This window comes from Seriola aureovittata, chromosome 16 (assembly GCF_021018895.1).
Source record: "Seriola aureovittata isolate HTS-2021-v1 ecotype China chromosome 16, ASM2101889v1, whole genome shotgun sequence".
Taxonomy (NCBI): domain Eukaryota; kingdom Metazoa; phylum Chordata; class Actinopteri; order Carangiformes; family Carangidae; genus Seriola; species Seriola aureovittata.
In genome coordinates, this window is record NC_079379.1 from 1233815 (window position 1) to 1251262 (window position 17448).

General features: G+C 40.2%; 1 protein-coding gene across 2 annotated transcripts; it reads left to right on the forward strand.

The window, feature by feature from the left end:
* The first annotated feature begins 3381 nt into the window (after window positions 1–3381).
* On the forward strand, window positions 3382–13901 carry stx12 (syntaxin 12). 2 transcript variants are annotated; one of them, XM_056400202.1, is made up of 10 exons: window positions 3382–3478; window positions 4253–4393; window positions 7645–7714; window positions 8018–8117; window positions 9618–9755; window positions 9860–9903; window positions 11239–11344; window positions 11463–11535; window positions 12871–12953; window positions 13037–13901. In XM_056400202.1, exons 2-10 carry the CDS (start codon window positions 4294–4296, stop codon window positions 13127–13129), a joined length of 807 nt encoding a protein of 268 aa, XP_056256177.1. In that variant the 5' UTR covers window positions 3382–3478; window positions 4253–4293; the 3' UTR covers window positions 13130–13901. The 2 variants fall into 2 exon arrangements, with proteins under 2 accessions (XP_056256177.1, XP_056256178.1); XM_056400203.1 differs by having other exon boundaries at window positions 3409–3482.
* The last annotated feature ends 3547 nt before the right edge of the window (window positions 13902–17448 follow it).

Consider the following 17448-nt stretch of genomic DNA (forward strand, 5'->3'; position numbering starts at 1 on the left):
AAAAATATTACAAAAGCATAAACTTCACATGAGTCAATCATCAATCAATGTGTACGTTTACATGTACGATACAACACAATAAATGAACCCTAAGTTGAGTTGATGATGCACCTGTGAGCATGGCAAAGAATGATCAGGGGGCATGCCACAAGGCTGTGTGCTGAGCCCTCTTCTGTTGCCTACTCTCTTCACCCACAACTGTGTTCCCATACATAGTCCTCATACCACAATCAAGTTTGCAGATGACACCATGATGGTAGGCCTGACTAGAGGGTATGATGAGATGGTTTATAGGGACGAGGTCCAGGACCTGGCTGTGGGGTGTCCTGATAACAAACTAGCTCTTAACACCCAGAAGACCAAGAAGATCATTCTGGACTTCAGGCGAGCTAGGAGCCATGCACACAGCACTGTATCAGTCCACATCTCTGATGATCTCACCTGGGCTCTGAGCTCCTCCATCCCAAAAAAGGTCCAACAGTGATTCTACTTCCTGCGGAGCCTTAACAAAGCTCACCTGTGGACTTTTACCTGTGTACCATTGAGAACGTAATCACCAACTGTATCTCAGTGTCAACAATTGCTCCACACAGACTGTAAAACACTACAGTGCTTGGTGAAAACAGTTGCCCACCATGGAGAGCATTAACCGTAAACGCTGCCTGGGCAGGGTGACCAGCATTATCAAGAATACATGCCACTTTAACCATGGACATTTTCCTCCTTCCATCCAGCAGGTTTTTACGAGAGCCTCTGCTCAGGAAGAGCTTCTTCTCTGAGGCTGTGACCCCACTGAACTCCACGTCACACTGCACTGCCTCAGTACCACAACCAACCATTGCAACCAACTGTCAACTGACCTTGCATATACACTCCCCTTTCCAACTATGTCCACTTCACTGAAGTGTATAATACATTTAATAATAATATGGAAATACTAGACATACATAGCATCACTCATGCTGTAGTACTTGCTTATACCCACAATTATCTGTAGTTAATACTATTCTTTTGCACCTCTGGTTAACAGCATTTTATTGGCTTTGTATCTGTACTCTGCACAATGACAATAAATCTAATCTAATCTAATCGAATCGAATCTAATCTAATCTAATCTAATCTAATCTAATATAATATAATATAATATAATATAATATAATATAATCTAAATACTAAATGGATACAGAAATGGATTTCCCTGGCACTAGTTGGTACTGTTGTGCTACAAAGTTTAGCATCTTGTGCTAACAGAATAGAGGCTAAATATCTAGAGCTCTTCTCAGTGCCAGAGATCAGTGTGGAGAGTTTCCTGAACTGAACACACTCACTTTCAATCTGGGTGACCACAGTAACCAAAGCTGTCACAACACACACTGCTGGCCTCTCCAAAGGTGTCATACTCCCCATTCATCAGAGTCCGGTTTCACTGAGGACCAGAGTGGTGAGGTAAGGTATCAGTCTGCGCGCACACACACACACACACACACACAAAATGTGAACAAAGAGTAAAGAAATGGAAATGCATTTTACTCATGTCTTCAGTGTTAGCTAGAGGAATGTCATGACGCAAATAAAGTTTTTAAACCGATGAGAAGCTGAGGTGACCAACAGCTCCAGGAACAATCCACTGAAATCCTGCAAGATCCTGATAATCATTATTCATATTGAGATCACTGCCAGTTATACAGGAAATGATGCATCCACTGCGTTGAATTAGATGAATTTGGCAACTTGATTTCCACTGCAAATCATAAACAATATGACAACATCAAGTATGGTATACCAACTTCTTTTATTATTATTTAATAATAAGTATTTTTTCTCCCTGTACTGATGATTCATGGACATGATTTCTCAGGAAAATTTTTCCCAAACAAGGTGATCAATAGTCTTTTTGCAAATATTCTATTTCCTACATAATTGAGCAGGAACTCTCACACCTTTATCTCCAAAAACAGGAGAACTTCACTTCAATGTCAGTGTCTAATGATATATATCCTTTGGGAGAACTCTTAAGACAAATATTCAGCTCTTATTATAATGTTAGTACTTTCTGTGATGAAGACATAGAAACTACAGATAATTTATTTTTCTTCTATCTTTATAGTAACACTTTCTGGTGTGATATGTATGACTGTCTAAATTCCAAAATTTCTTCTCTTTCAGTCTTTACCAGAAATGATATTTCATGTGGAACCAATCAGAGAAGAGAAGAAGGAATTTTAATTAAATACTGTATTCATTTTAGGAAAATGTTTCATCCATAAATGTTAATGTATCAAGACCCTTTTTGGTGTTTTTTTTTTAATGAGAGAACTAGATCTGTACTGCAAAACACTGAATCATATGGAAAAGAAATCTGCAAAAAGAAAAAAAAAACTACTGAACATAAGTGATGCCTTTCAGTTATTAGAAGTGTCCCCTTAGCTGTGTTATTTATGATTTATTTTTTGTTTGTATATTCTTTGCCTTTACAGTTTGTACTGATTGTATGTGTTTTGTGTGCTTTGTTTTCTTGTACAGATGTATCACTTGCCATATGTGGTTGTACATTTTCTACTTCAATAAAGAGGATAAAAAACAAAGAAAGTGCCTCTTTTATCACCAGGCCTCACAGTGGATGAACTGTACCCAGTCACAGACACACAGGCAGGTTCAGTGGAGGAACTTTACTTGAAGAACTGAAGAAGAACCAGGCTTACAAATGGACAAGCAGGCAGGTACAGACAACAGGTTACTACACACAGGTAGCAGGAAAGGTAGAACGCAAAGACATGAGGCAGATGATCAGATGAAGTGTGAAGTGTAGCCTTGGAGGGCAAGGATGATTAGGGAATGAGGTGCCGGTGGGGAAAGTTTGGTTGACTGCAGGGCTGATGATGAGTGGGAAGAGGTGTGTGGATGGGCAGGGTAGTCAGATTATGAGAGAAGGAGGCAAAGTCCAAGGATATCTGGTGGAAGAGCTGGAGAAAAGGCAGGTCTGAAGAGAGGAAGGGAAGAACAAGGTCTGGAAGACGTGAATCAGGTGGGACAGCTATAGGGTTGCATATGAGCATGCATATACACTCACTGAGCACTTTATTAGGAACACCTGTACACCTACTTATGCATACAATTATCCAATCAGCCAATCATGTGGCTGGAGCTTCAGTTCATTTTCACATCAAACAATGTAATGTAACTTCGTTACATGTTGTTTGTTATACTCATATTACAAAGTGAAGACATGTTTTTAGATTTTTAAAAAATGAAATCGCTCATTTTCAAAACTGAAAGGTGAAGCGTCGGTTTACTTCATGGAACTCTCTGTATTATCTGATCAGTCCATGGATGTATTGGACCAGTCACAGTGCCGCCTGTATCGATATGCGCAGGCGTGGCCCGACGTAACGTGAGCGTCACAGATCAGGAAGAACAGTATCTCGACGGCAGAACGAAAAACATTACGCCTATGTGTTCATTCGAAACAGCCAAATAAGCAAGTATTACATTGTTTTTACGAATGAAACGCTTTGCTCTCATTGAGAGTATGTTGTATCTCTAAGTTTAAATTGGTCGAGAACAGGCACAGCTATTTCAAAGTAGCCAGGTTATCCTAAACAAATGAAGCAAGTTAACGTCAGTTAGCTAGAAAGCTAACAGCTGTGAATAGATGAATTCTGTACGCCCTCTTCTGTAAGTTACTGTCGGTAGCTAAACAGAGGAAGATAGAGTTTAGCTAACTGGCATAATATGTAGACCACAACTGAGTACAATACTTTAACAACAAACAACACTTTTTCTTTCTGGTTCAGCAAATATCTGTCTGTCTGCCACGATCTTTCATTTCTATGAGCTTCAGTGATTCGACGTTTGTAGGCTAACTTGTTAGCAAGCTAACAGTTGTTATTTGGAAGTTACCTTATATAGGTAAATCTCTCCCGTCAATAAAACAATGACATCCTCATTTTTCCGGAACTGTAAGTAGGCGATGCTACTCGTAGCAACAGAGGCTAAGTTATTCTTCCACCAGGTAAAATTATATTCATTAACCTAACGTTAAAAAAACAAAAACTTCTTTCCACTTTCTTGTGTCAGGATGTCATTGAGTTTACATCAGCTGTGCTAATGCTCTTTGTACAAGTGGTCAGTATTGGGCTCATGCTGTCATTGCTATTGTTTTGCCTTTTCACATCCTATAACAAATCTGGCAGTTGTTGGAGAACACATTTGATTTGATTCTAATTTAAGAAATTCCTCTGTTTGTCTGCAGATAAAGCTCAACTCCAAAGGCAAAAGCTCCTTTTGGCAGACATGTCTTACGGCAAAGCAGAGAGCTTCCGCCCTGTCCCACGGGACTTCAACACCCTCATACAAACATGCAGCTCCAACATCCAGAAGATCACACAGAACAGTAAGTTTTCCACGGCTTCACTTCTGTGGCAGTAGCTCTTTTTTGCTACAGTGTGAGTAAGACTGTGGCCATGGCCCAAAAAACTCACTCACTCACTAACTGACTGAGGGAAGGTGTTGGAGAATGCTGTGTCAGCCTGCAGTCTGCCCCACTGTGCTGAACCTGCTTGCTTTTAAGGCAGTTTTCACCACCATATTTTCAATAATATTTAGTTTGATTGTGGTTGACCATTACTCTTTGTCTTCACATGTTGAACATAACTCCCACGTAGTGCTGGGAAAAAGCACAAATATCTATGATACATTTTTGATAATTTTGTTAGATTCAAGATCCGTCATTTGAATCTCACTCATCCTCATCTCACTTATTTGATCACATATTTACTTTTATGCCAGAATACTTGTTTAGTTAGGTACTGCAGGCAACCTAAGATATTTGTGCTAATTCTGAAAGTCTGGAATTCCCTACATCTGTAAAGTCACAAACTTAATGGTGCTCTGAATGTCTGTGAGTGTCAAGGGCTGCAAAGGGGATCACTTTCTGTAAAGCGGAGCCCATTTTTTACCAGACTGTTTTGAAGATTACTTATAATTCATAAGAACATGCATTTGAGTCAAACTGGGAATGCTGCTACCACAGTATATTGTCTACATCTCAACAACCAGGACACGAACATGCCCCATGCAATACCACATTTACCTCCACAAACATCTTTTGTTTGTTTGTTTTAGGGTAGCAAAGTAGTCCAGTGGTTAGCACTGTCATTTCACAACAGTTAGCCCTGTGACAGACGGGTGACCTGTCCAGTGTGTACCCTGCCACTCGACCAGTGTTAGCTGGGGTTGGCTTCAGTCCTGAAATTTGGTGGCGCCTGGCACAGTGGTTTGCCTTCCTGATTGTAAAAATGTAGTGAATTATTGTAAAGGAGAATTAGGCTTCTTGTGTAATTTTACACACATTACACATTTCCATTTAACATTGTTGAGATATGGTTTAGAAGCATGGTTGAAACTTTAAACGGGTGACAACTCTCAAGAGCTCTTTTGGGTAAAACGTTTATTTTGATAGCTATGATGGTTTTTACGAAAACACAGTTTAAGTTTGATGTCATTTTTAGACCGTTTCAGATTTATAATGGATGTGTATTGCTCATAATGTTGGCAGTCTGTGACATCACACTCACTCTAACTGACATACCTGAAAAATTTTCCCCCCAAAAAAACTCTTTTAAATGCCTCAATTTCTAAGTTTCATGGACAATTAACATATAGAAACGTAGAGAAATGAGTCTTCTGTCACCCAGTGTTACTCTCACTGTCACATGAGTTGTGGTTTTTGAAGAAATCCCCCCTCAGTGCAGAGAGTGCTGTCAACACTGCCATAGACGGCCATGTTAAACAAGTTCTTGTCACAAACAGAGGTGAGGGGAGTTTTGACATGGCGTCAGCTCCAAAACATAAGCAGCAGGTTCACATATAATACATCATTGTCTGTGTTGAAGCCTTGGGATGCTCGCAGTGAAAAAAACTTTGTTGATAGGACTTGTACTTTTCTAACTATGAGGGCATTTTTGATGAAAGGTTTTGGCTTATAAGCTGTTGTTTGCCAAGGGATAAAGTGGTATGTCTGTGTATTTCCATGCTGCTCCTGGCATAGCAACTAGTGTCTCATTGGTTCCTAATGATTCAGCAGTTTCTGGGCAGAAGTGGATTAACCCGACTCTGATTGGGTAATTATATCTATTAACGCTTAGCATTTTTAACCGTCACCCATGTTGTCCTCTTCTACAGGACATGTCAGACTGCAGCTTCAACACAGGAGTGATAATGATATTAATAAGGCCTTGATGCCTGCAGTGACAATGGTCAGGGTTAACTGTGAGTGTGAGTGTGAGTGTGAGTGTGAGTGAGTGTGTGTGTGTGTGTGTTTCCACATGAAAGTCTATGATACAGCTGCTGCCATCAATACTTGTACTGGTCACATTAGCACCCATTTCACTGCTTGAGATGGTAGTAGGACTATCAATGCCACAAATATCCCATAGTCCTTCAGGTACTCCTGGGTGAACGCTACCGTCTCATCCATCGTCTGGCTACGATGCAGTGCTCCCTTGTACCAATACACAACATCTGACAGCTGATTGATACACACCAAGCAGCAGGCATGCTCAAAATGTCTCCAGACATTTTCTAGTTGAGAAAGTTTATTTTCGGTTGCTCCAATACCTCACCACTAATAACATTAATGACAAATACCAGTCTGGTTTACAGCATATTCCCTTTACTCAACCAGCTCTCATCAAGATTATTAATGACATAAGAATTACCACTGATGCAAATCATCTTTCTTTGCTTGTTGTGCTTGACCTGGGCTCAGCTTTTGATACCGTCAACATATTAATCAAAAGGCTTGGCAGCTGTTAATATCAGCTCAAATAGATTTGACGTGCTATATGGAGTCCCACAAGGATCCATTCTTGGACCTCTTTGTATATACTTCCACTTTGCTCTGTCATCAGCAAACACAAAATGAGTTACAGCTATGCAGATCATTTTCAATTGAATACCCCACTGTCCTTCTGATAACATGAACACATTGAATTTGCTGTTCAACTACCTGAAGGATGTTCATCTTTGAATTTCACAAATAGTCCTGCAGCGGAACAGAGATGAGTCAGATATTATAGTATTCGGTGCAAAAGCAAAGTCGCTGACTGAGTAATATTGAGGCTGACCTGAATTTTACTTCACACATTAGTAAGATTAGTAACATTAGTTATCACCAAAGTATCCTTCCATCATCTTAGAAATACCTCAGATATGTAGCTTCATCTCTCAGGCAGATTCACAAACAGCAGACTAGATTCCCAGACTTCCTGTTAGATCCATTCAGTGGCTCTAGCTTATTCAAAATGCAGTCGCATTTGACCATTGAACTCCAATTATTACACAGCTTCACCGACTGCCTATCCATTATTATTATATAATTGAGTCAGAAATTGAAGAAATTGAAAAAGAGGTAAAAAACTTTCCTTCTATTCTATAAAAAACACCTGACATGCTCCCTCAGGTCCCAGGGCAACTTTATTCTCCAAATTCCAAGAGTTCATTCCAGATCAGACGATGGCATTCGTCTATTTATTGTCTGTCACTCTGTGAAGCACTTTGAATTGCCTCTGTATGAGATTGAGCTGCAATGACAATATGAATTATTAAGACTGAGACTTATCACTGTGCATGTTTTCATGACAGCTGCTCAGATCAAAAGCATGGTGAACCAGCTGGGGACCAGACAGGACACCAGTGAACTTCAGGATCGTCTGTATGTATCAACCTTTTCTCCACTAACTCCCATGTTGTTTTCTCTCTCCACCAAACACAGACACAGTCACTTTGATCTGTTATGATCTCCCCCACCATCTGTCAAAATCAAATTTGTCCTTTTGGTTGCTGAGTCTCTGACATCAGGGATAGTAACTTTAAAGCACACATCGTTGTTATCCAGAAAGCATGTCAAAACAGTTTTAGATTGTCACTTAAACTGCACATACACTATACTGTGTTGTCACATGTAGTAGAGAGACTAGTAGTCTTTTGTTATTCTAAACTGCTGGTGTCTCCACAGGCAGCAGATACAACACTATACTAACCAACTGGCAAAAGAAACCAACAAGCACCTGAAAGAGCTGGGATCAATCCCTCTACCCTCATCACCCTCAGAGCAAGTAAGTGTCAGTCTACATTTGTTAATACATCACTAGCATGAACTGATGAGTGTGGTGGGAGTGATAGTGACTGTGCCATTTAGCTGTCACTCCAGCTTCTGCACTCAGCACTAATAATGACACAACTCACCTCCAAACTTTTTTTCTATAATTTCCCAGTAGCTAAGAAGTTGCCCAAGTTGCCCCAGGGGCTTTGCTGTCAGCCATGTTGCTGATGTTTTAGTGTCACAGGAGCAAAAAATGAAAGTGGACTAAAGTTGTACATTCGACCTTGACTTCAGAAGTAGAGGAGAAGCTCATCCAAACTTCCCAAATTCACCACTAAAATATATATAACCAGCAGCTGCCCTCATGGCTCATCAGTTGTTGTAATGTAACTGCAGAGAGTGAGTAAATGTCATTTCAATATTAGCCAAGAGCAAAGTCCCTCTGTGGTTGTGAATAACAGGCAGTAAACCAGTCGCACCTTACTTTATTACCTCAGCAAGGGTCCATGGTTATGTTGTTTGTTTTTAAATACAACATAATAGTACAATATCTTATATTACCTGTTGAGAAAAAGCTTCAATTTTAAAGTAATTAGTAACTAAAGCTGTCAGGTAACTGTAGTGGAGTGGAAGTATAAGTAGCATCAAATGGAAATACTCAGTTACTAGGTATAATACAATATTGACCCAACATCTTTGGTGGAGATCTGACTCCAAGCCAGAGGCTCAACCTACGTCACAGAAAGAGACCTTAAAAACCTGCCTTTCGCAAAGAATGGCTCGTCCAGTTTCTGTGGCTCAGGTATGATAAAAAGGCTTAAAATTATATTATGACGCCAAAAAAGGTGGTGCAAGTTTTTTTTTGCATCTAAATTAGAATTAAAAAAGTTAAACGCCCCAGTGTAAAAAGTGAATCTTGATCCCTGCTTATCAAGATGAGTTAGCTCAACTATTATATTTCATTTGTGGCTCAGTGGGCTCAGGACAGGAGTCAGTGGTTTGGCACACAGAACACTCTAGAGTCAATTCTGAATTTAATTGTGAGATTGTAAAAGATTCTCACCCCATACCTCTGTTATGGTCCAGTAATAAAACCTTCTATCCTGTGGATGTGTGAGGTAATCTGTCGTGTTCCTTCTCTGTAGGTTATTCTCTCCATTTCTAAAATTCCATTTACGGATAACTTTCAATCTTGAAATGAATGTGTTTTTTTAAATATCAAAACCTTAATTTATTTCATAGTTGTAATTTTGAGGATCCAGTGTAGTTATTAGACTGTTATTGCTGCTACTTTAATTTCATAATCAAGGTTATAACTGACAGACCTGTCAGAGGTTTGATGACTCCCACCACAGCTTTTTCTGATTAAGCTGATAAGTAAATTTGATTTATAATTTTGGCATGATTTAAAAAAAAAAAACCTGAAATGTGACCCTCTTTATCTCCATCAATTCTTCCTTGTCTTTCCAACTGGTCTCTTATTGTATGTGTCCCTCTGCTCTGTGACGTCCAGAGGCAGCAGAAGATCCAGAGGGACCGGCTGATGAATGATTTCTCAGCAGCTCTCAACAACTTCCAAGCGGTCCAGCGGCGCGCAGCAGAGAGGGAAAAGGAGTCAGTCGCCAGAGCAAGGGCCGGTTCCCGCCTATCAGTAAGGAGGAGCAGCATAACTGCAGTCATGAGAGAAGGGTGACGAATGGTCAGATTCAAGAGAGCCATGACTTTGACAGTAGTGTGTTTTTCCCTCTCTTTCAGACTGAAGACAGTTCTCGTGATGAGAAGCTTGTTTCTTTTGATAAGTAAGTGACTGTCGTTCATTCAGGGTTTCCTCGTCAGGCAGTTTGTGGGATATGGAACTTTGCTGGGTGGATCATGGAGACCCAATTTAATCAAGAAATTACAGAATAAATAGCTACAAACAGGAATATAGCCATTAAAAGCCTCTATTGAGGTATATTTGTGTTAGACAGCTCTCCACCACTATCATCAAAAGATCAAATCTTTAGGAATAATGGTGTTCATCCTTCAGTAGAGTTCAGAGACTCGATGCAGAGGTGCATTGAAGCTCTTCTGGTAGCAAACACTGACTGCAGAAAATATGAAACATTATCAAACAAAGCTGTGAATGGACAATTGATTATTTTTTTGTTTCTCATTTTTTGGCGTGGACAATGCATTTCCATCCAGGGGTCATGTGAACCAAATATTTTCTGTCATTTACTGAATTTCTTTTAACAATGATGGAAAAATGTGAAGGTCGTCCGTCATGTTGACAGATTAGAGCTTCCCTGTGAGAAATGTTCCCCAACTTCAAAACTCTGGCTGAAGTGACGCTGATGTTCCATTGTGGCAATAGAGAGCGTGTTCAGTCTTCAGAGCAGAATTAAAACGGTAATGAGAAGTCATCTGTCTGAGGCAAAGACCCAGAATCTGATGAGAGTCGCCTCTGAAAAGTCACAGCTCTGTCTCAATCTGTTAGAAACGAAAATGAAAATAACAGGTAAAATTTGATTATGACAGGACTTTTACGACACTAACACAACCTCAGTTTCCATTCCAAAGAAGAAATGGCTCCCTGCATTTCCTAATGGAAACCAATGACAGTGATTTGCATTTAGTATCAGCAGGTCTCTGCTGCCCTCTGCTGGACAACACTGAAACACAACACAACTCTTGAAAATTCATCTCGATGAAAAAACAATTCATTCAGCTATTAAAGACAAAAAGTGAAATCAAATGTTTTTCATGACATTATGACAGTAAAGGCAGAGGAGAAGGAAATACAGTACAGAGTATTGTATTTCACTCTATTACTTGGCTTTATTTTAAACCCTCCATATGAAAAGTTACTTGACAAATACATGTCCTCGGCTGGACACAGATTACATGTGTGAAAGTGTTAAAGAATGATTAGGGACATTTGTAAAAGATTGACTTTGCGATTCTGTTTTTAAGTTTTTTAAGACGTTGTTTTTGTCATTCGGAAGGAAGAGAAAAAAAACAATGTAGAATATACAGCAGGAAGGAAGAGCAGCTGCAGTTTGTGTGTTCAGTACTCTGCTGTAACGGTTCATTTCTGTGTTGACTCATTAAGCCAGCTCTTGACATGTTTTTAAATGTGTCCTTGTGTACAGCCAAGAGGACTGGGGTCAGATGACAACCCAGACGGAGGAGGTGGCCATCACAGAGGAGGACCTGGAGCTCATCAAGGAGAGAGAAACCAACATCAGACAGCTGGAGGTCAGCCTTTGCTTTCTAATATGAACACTTCCCACTCCCTCACCCCCATCTACTGTCATGTCCTGGGACCACACACAACTGCCACAGCTGATTCCCGCTTCTTGTTGGTTTGTTCCAGTCTGACATCTTGGACGTGAACCAGATCTTCAAGGACCTGGCAGTGATGATCCACGATCAGGGAGAGATGATCGGTGAGTGGCAGTGGGGTTGTGGTGGACACCAGTAGAGTGCGCACTGAGAGTTTACACACTCTTTTCAGCTTTTATTTAATGATGGTTTTGCCGCAGCCCTGAATGTTGTTTTCATTACGTCATCAGGGGGCATTTACAGCAGAGCCACAACAGTTTTCCATTTTCAGGCTTCTTCAGTAACTTAATCCAAAAAAACACCTTGTGACAAATCTGTCGACTTTCTAGGCAAACCTCAGCTACTTCCTGTAGAAGAGTCTCCAGTGTCTGCTCTTCAGTGGGCGGCAGAGAGGCAGTTTGTTACCCAGATGGAGGCTGTGCTCTGTGTGACAGTCCACTGTACATAAAGGCCCTGCTCACTATTAGAGAGGTTACATTATGTTTTGTTTGTATATTAATACAGAATGTTACCTGGAGAAAAAGAGAAACTTCCTCCAACACAGTTGTGAGCATGCGCAGTGGCTTCCACGACAGTGTCCTGTAAGCACGACAACATTGTCACTGCCTTCTAAAATGTATATCAGAATTAGAATTAAAAAGCCTTCATTGCCATTGGAAGGTCTGTATAAAACAACATTAGGAGTTGTGATCCTCAGCGGTGCAGAGTAGGGCTGCAAAATCAATCAATATTTAATCGAAATCACAATATGGCCAAGTATAATATCCAATTCACAGGAGCTGCTTTTTTCATCACCTCATCATTTAAAAATATTTTTCGGTGAAAATGATCATGTAAAAACGACCATTTTAATTTAAGTCGCAATCACATGTCACATCTGCAAAAATAATTGCAATATTATTTGTTTGCCTACGTACCACACTGTGAAACAGGGTAAAAGGCCACCAGCAGTTTTCTGTCCAGGTTGTTTTTTCTGTGCACTCTCAGTAAAGTGCAGTCGCTGCTGTGTCTTTTTAACACCATGTTAAAATCATTTATGGCCATAAATGATTCACATGAACTTTTACTCATCTGCTCTGGCAGTGGTGAAGGTTTGGTTGAGGAAACGACCTGTTTAAGGTTAGAGACTGATCTCTGTGTAGGAGATGTGACGTGAAGAACGGGCTCTCTTGTCAAAGCCAGACTCTTTGTACATACTATAATAACATCACCAGATTTCAGTGCTTCTCACAGGCAACAGCCATTATTCACACAAACACAAATCTTACTTGTCAGGAAAATTAAAACTTTTTCAGGGCTTAAATTCTGAGAAAGTAGATGTGCTTGGAGGGCACAAGTGAAGAGATGACCTGTTTTACTGTGGATGCTACAAACCTGAACACTTTCCACTGTGATGTCATTAGTTCCCAGCTTACCTTGCGGTATGTTCTGCTCTGCAGATAGCATCGAGGCAAATGTGGAGAATGCTGAAGTTCACGTAGAGCGAGGAGCAGAGCAGCTCCAGAGAGCCAGCTACTACCAGGTGAGAGTGCAGCAGTCCATCCTCAGCGCTGTCAGTCAGTGACGACCCTGTCGCTAACCCTCCACTCTGCTTCTGTGTCACAGCAAAAGTCCCGGAAGAAGATGTGCATCCTCGCCATGGTTTGTTCCATCGTACTCGTCATACTCGGCATCATCATCTGGCAAGCTTCTAAGTGAGTCGACTCTGCACGACCTATCTGTCACTACTATGTTTTGCTCCGCCCCCTCTCACCTGCAAGTACCTGCGTTGGAATCATGAAAACAGCAAGAAGAGGCTGATCACTTGGTTAGCGGAGTGAGATTGTCCAGAGGGCTGGTCAGTGATCAGCTCACCTGTTCCGGCCTGTTTCTGTAAAATAGCTGAAAACCATTTAAAGTGAGATTAAGGAGAGGGTGTAGGACTGAGGGGGTATAGGGGAGAGATTCCTTCATTTGCCTCATTCATTAATTTCTTGTCTTATTTACTGCACTAACACTATCTGTCACTGTATTTCAAATGTAAAAATGTTATTGGGAATGAAATCCGAATAGGCAAAATAAAAATAAACAACACAGCTTGTTAAAGTCAATGAATCTGTGGTTTGTAGGGGTTGTAAATGATTTGTTGTTACCTGTTGTTGTGGTACCTGCTGATGTAAAGTTTGTGGAAAGCCATAAGCCTTCACAGTAACATGACACGGGACCTGTTTGACTCCTGGTGGTGAAGGCAGATGTGGTTGTACTATACATGTTGTAAAATGAGAGTTCTAACAGATTATCAGTATAAATCAAATCCATGTCTGTAAATATGACAAAGTGCTGCATTACATTCTGCTGAGAACATTATGGATGATAAACAATGACAGTATCTCAAACATGAAACTCCAGTCTTAAAACGACACGTATTTAAGTTAATTTCTATGACTCCTGACAGTATGCATAATAAATGTTTTAAACTCTTTTAACACTCCTCTGGACCTTGTCATCAGTTCTGTTTTCCACACAGACGTTCAGGCCTGATTCATGCTGTTTAATCTAACTGATTAAGTCAAACAATATCTTTCAATCTGAGTTTTATTTTCCTGATCGTGGTCATTATCACTTATGATTATGTTGAACTCACCAAGGTAAATGCTTAAGATCTTGAAACACAGGAACATCAACAACAAAATAGCAATAACTTGCTTTTATTCATGGCACTTCTTAAGTGTAAGTGTGAAGACTTGGTTCCAGTTGCTTGATGATCTCAGAGCTCTGGACTGAGCAGCAGACAGCTATTACACAGATATGATGTATATGTATGTTGATAGCTGTCTGTCATGCTCACAGTAGTCACACATGAAAAAAAACGTATCTTGTCCAGGCTGTGAAAAATAACAATTCTGCCTAGTTTGAAAGAACATTCGAAAATGTAGATATGTTTAATATTGTGGAAAAAAATTGACACTTGTGTATTTTTAAATGAAATCAGATGAGTTATTTCGTATGAAAACCCTGAAAGGCAAGTGAATTTTTTTTCTGGGAAGAAAAAAACACTAATAGCAGAAATAAATGAAGTGCATTTTTTTTTTTTCAAGGGTTCAGGAGTTGATCCTGAGATGTGTGTGAACATGTGTGGTTGCCTTAGAGCAGTGGTTCCCAACAAAGCACCAACCTCCAAGGCTGAAAAATGAAGCCAACACTGAAGAACCAAAAACCGCAGTTCCTCTAATGACCACTAAAGTCTGGCTCCAACAGTGAGTCAGTCCCCATAGACTCCCATGTTAAAGGGATAGTTTGGGATGTGGGGTTGTGTGAGGTACTCATGAATAGTCGTTACATTACCTGCAGTAGATTGTGTTCAGCGTGCTCCTAGTTAGGGAAGCCGACCGGGGACCGGCGGAGTGGCAGAGGTAGGTGTTGCTGTGGGCGGGGCCACCAGAAAAAACGTGTTTTAAAAATGCCCACCAAAACAATCCAATAACTGTTTAAATGTAGCTTCATGTAGAATATTTTCATCAGTTAACCCTCCCGGGAAAACAGTACTTTCCTTTGGCACTACATTTTTCAACCTCTGAACTGTGCACCGTAGATGCACTTGTGCGTAGGAATACGATAGTTCAGTGGTTGAAAAATGAAGTGCAAAGGAAACACAGCAACACATAACAATACTGAACAGAATGTACTGTTGGTAATGTAACGAATATTCATGAGTAAACAACCCCATTTCAAAAAACCCCAAATATCCCCATAAAATGTCAGACTTTACAGCAGGAATAAAAATGTTTACAGCCCAGTTCAGAAAGCTGCTTTCATCTCTAGAGTTAATTTCCTCCTTCATGACAACTGTTTATATAACTCACCTGTGTATATTTTATAACGCTTAAAGTTATCTATAATTGGGGGTGTGGCCTCTTTGAGTGACAGGAGGATGAGCGTGTGCTTGCCACAAACCGGCATGCACCGAATTCTCAGCTCCACACACCTCTGACCATTTTTGGATTAGCTGGGAGTTGGGGGCGGAGTCAGACACTGCCAAGATGGTGATGGTGGGGCAGCTCACTGTGAGCTTCAAAACCTCTTCAGAAACCATCTTTATTTACAGACTATGTTCCCAAGCTGTGGGCCCACTGGCAGCAAAGGTATTGCAATTGGACCGAAATATCATTCGCTAAACGGTTAATTTTTTGTGAAAAGATATGAAAAAAAAAAGTATGAATAATGTTTTAAATGTTTTAAGACAAAACAATATTTAAAAACACTTAAAATGTTAGACCTATCACTGTGAGAAGACAATGATAGGAACCTTTAAGTTGTTGCCACCGGACCACATCATATAGTAGTTGGAAAAGGTTGAGAACCACTGCACTAGAGCATTTTTAATATGAGATTAACTGGTGTGTTGAAATGCATGTTGGTAAAGAAAACTGTGTGAGGAGTTCTGAGTGAAGTCAGTCTAGAGAAATGGATGTAAAAACTTATGAGGAGCTACGTCGAGTCGGAAGGCAGAAATCACAAAAGTGACATTTCAATCAGGAGAGATTCATTCTGAGTCAACAAATAAACTTTTATTGTGCAAAACAAGAGAGGAAAAGTGAAAGGTGAGAGAGCCTGTGAAGAGGGGGTGGGGTTGTGTGAAGTACAGAAAACCCCCTGGGCTCTAGACACTTGGTGATGTTGGATGTGATGTGGACTCTAATGAACTGGACCTGGTCCTGGATCTGAAGACTGGAGCTGGATGGTGTGGAGGAGGTGAGATGAGAACAAGCTGACAGCAGGAGATAGGAGAACAGATTTTAAAGTTTGACAGCAATAATGTGATCGGCTGGTTCAGATTGGTTACTGAAAACACTTGAAGTCAGCTGATTATAAGAAGTGGGGTTTGAGAGAGAGAGAGAGAGAGAGACAGAGAGAGAGAGAGAGAGAACTGTGAATGAATTAGGTATAGAGTCTTCCTGATTGAACTTATGCTGTGTGTGTGTGTGTGTGTGTGTGTGTGTGTGTGTGTGTGTGTGTGTGTGTGTGTGTGTAGCTTTTTTGCTTGTGGTCAATAAAATAATGATTTAATCAACACATTTTTACTCAAAACTAAAAAAAGCTGCTCTGTAAATGAATAAAATAAAATAATGAACCGACCAATCGACCCTCCAAACTACAATGTAGACTTATGTTCATTTGCAACAATTAGTGTGTTCTGTGTACTAAAGGGAGCATTATGCTGCTATTGGTAAATGAGCAAAATCAATTTTGTGCATAATAATTAAGGGTTAATCTCCCAAAAATACACCAACAGTAGGATATGATGACTGCATGATTGATGTATTACAGCTGTAAGCCGCAGCAGACTGTCAGTGGTTGACCATACAGCTACTTTTTCTGAAGCAACATTTTAATGGGCTATTTGACACTATTTTAAAAATAATACTTAAGGTTCACTGAGCTCTGAGCCTATAAAGGAGGCAGAGGAATAACTAAACACAAGACACACCTTAAAGATAAAATTTGAAAAAGAAACAGAAGTAAAGTCTTGCTAAAGGTTTTCTAGTCAAAGTGCTGGAGCTCCAGCTGAGGTCTATCTGTGCACGTGCCTGAATGTGTGTGTAAGCAAATGTCTGTTACACAGGTTCAGTGTGTGTACAGATGAGTGAAGATGATATGGTACGCCACTCTCTACTGCACTCTTGTGGTCAAACCACAGAACAGCAGGTTTACAGAGACCTCAGGCAGCTTATAATGACGCCATGGGGAAGATGGAAGTTTTTCCCAGACATTGGCACATGTGTGTCTTTGTCGGGCTTCCAACCATGTTCTCTTATTGTGCTTTAATTTGTTCTAAGTAATGTTTCGTCTTTTATCTGGACCCTGAGTCGGTCAGAAAGTTTGATTAATTAATTGATTGTCTGATTGATTGCATTATCCGTCAGTGACAAATATGGCGCTGACTACGTAATAGATTTTTATTTTTCCAAGTACACCACAGTGAGCTGTAGTTATGTAAGAGCAAGAGCTCTAAATCTTTTCTAATTGTATCACATTAG

Excerpts from the sequence above, each read along its gene's own strand:
- stx12 (XM_056400202.1), top strand. The coding sequence starts at position 4,294 with ATGTCTTACGGCAAAGCAGAGAGCTTCCGCCCTGTCCCACGGGACTTC. Across the intron at positions 7,715-8,017 it reads AGTGAACTTCAGGATCGTCT|GCAGCAGATACAACACTATA; the intron begins GTATGTATCAAC and ends GTGTCTCCACAG. Across the intron at positions 12,954-13,036 it reads AGAGAGCCAGCTACTACCAG|CAAAAGTCCCGGAAGAAGAT; the intron begins GTGAGAGTGCAG and ends TCTGTGTCACAG.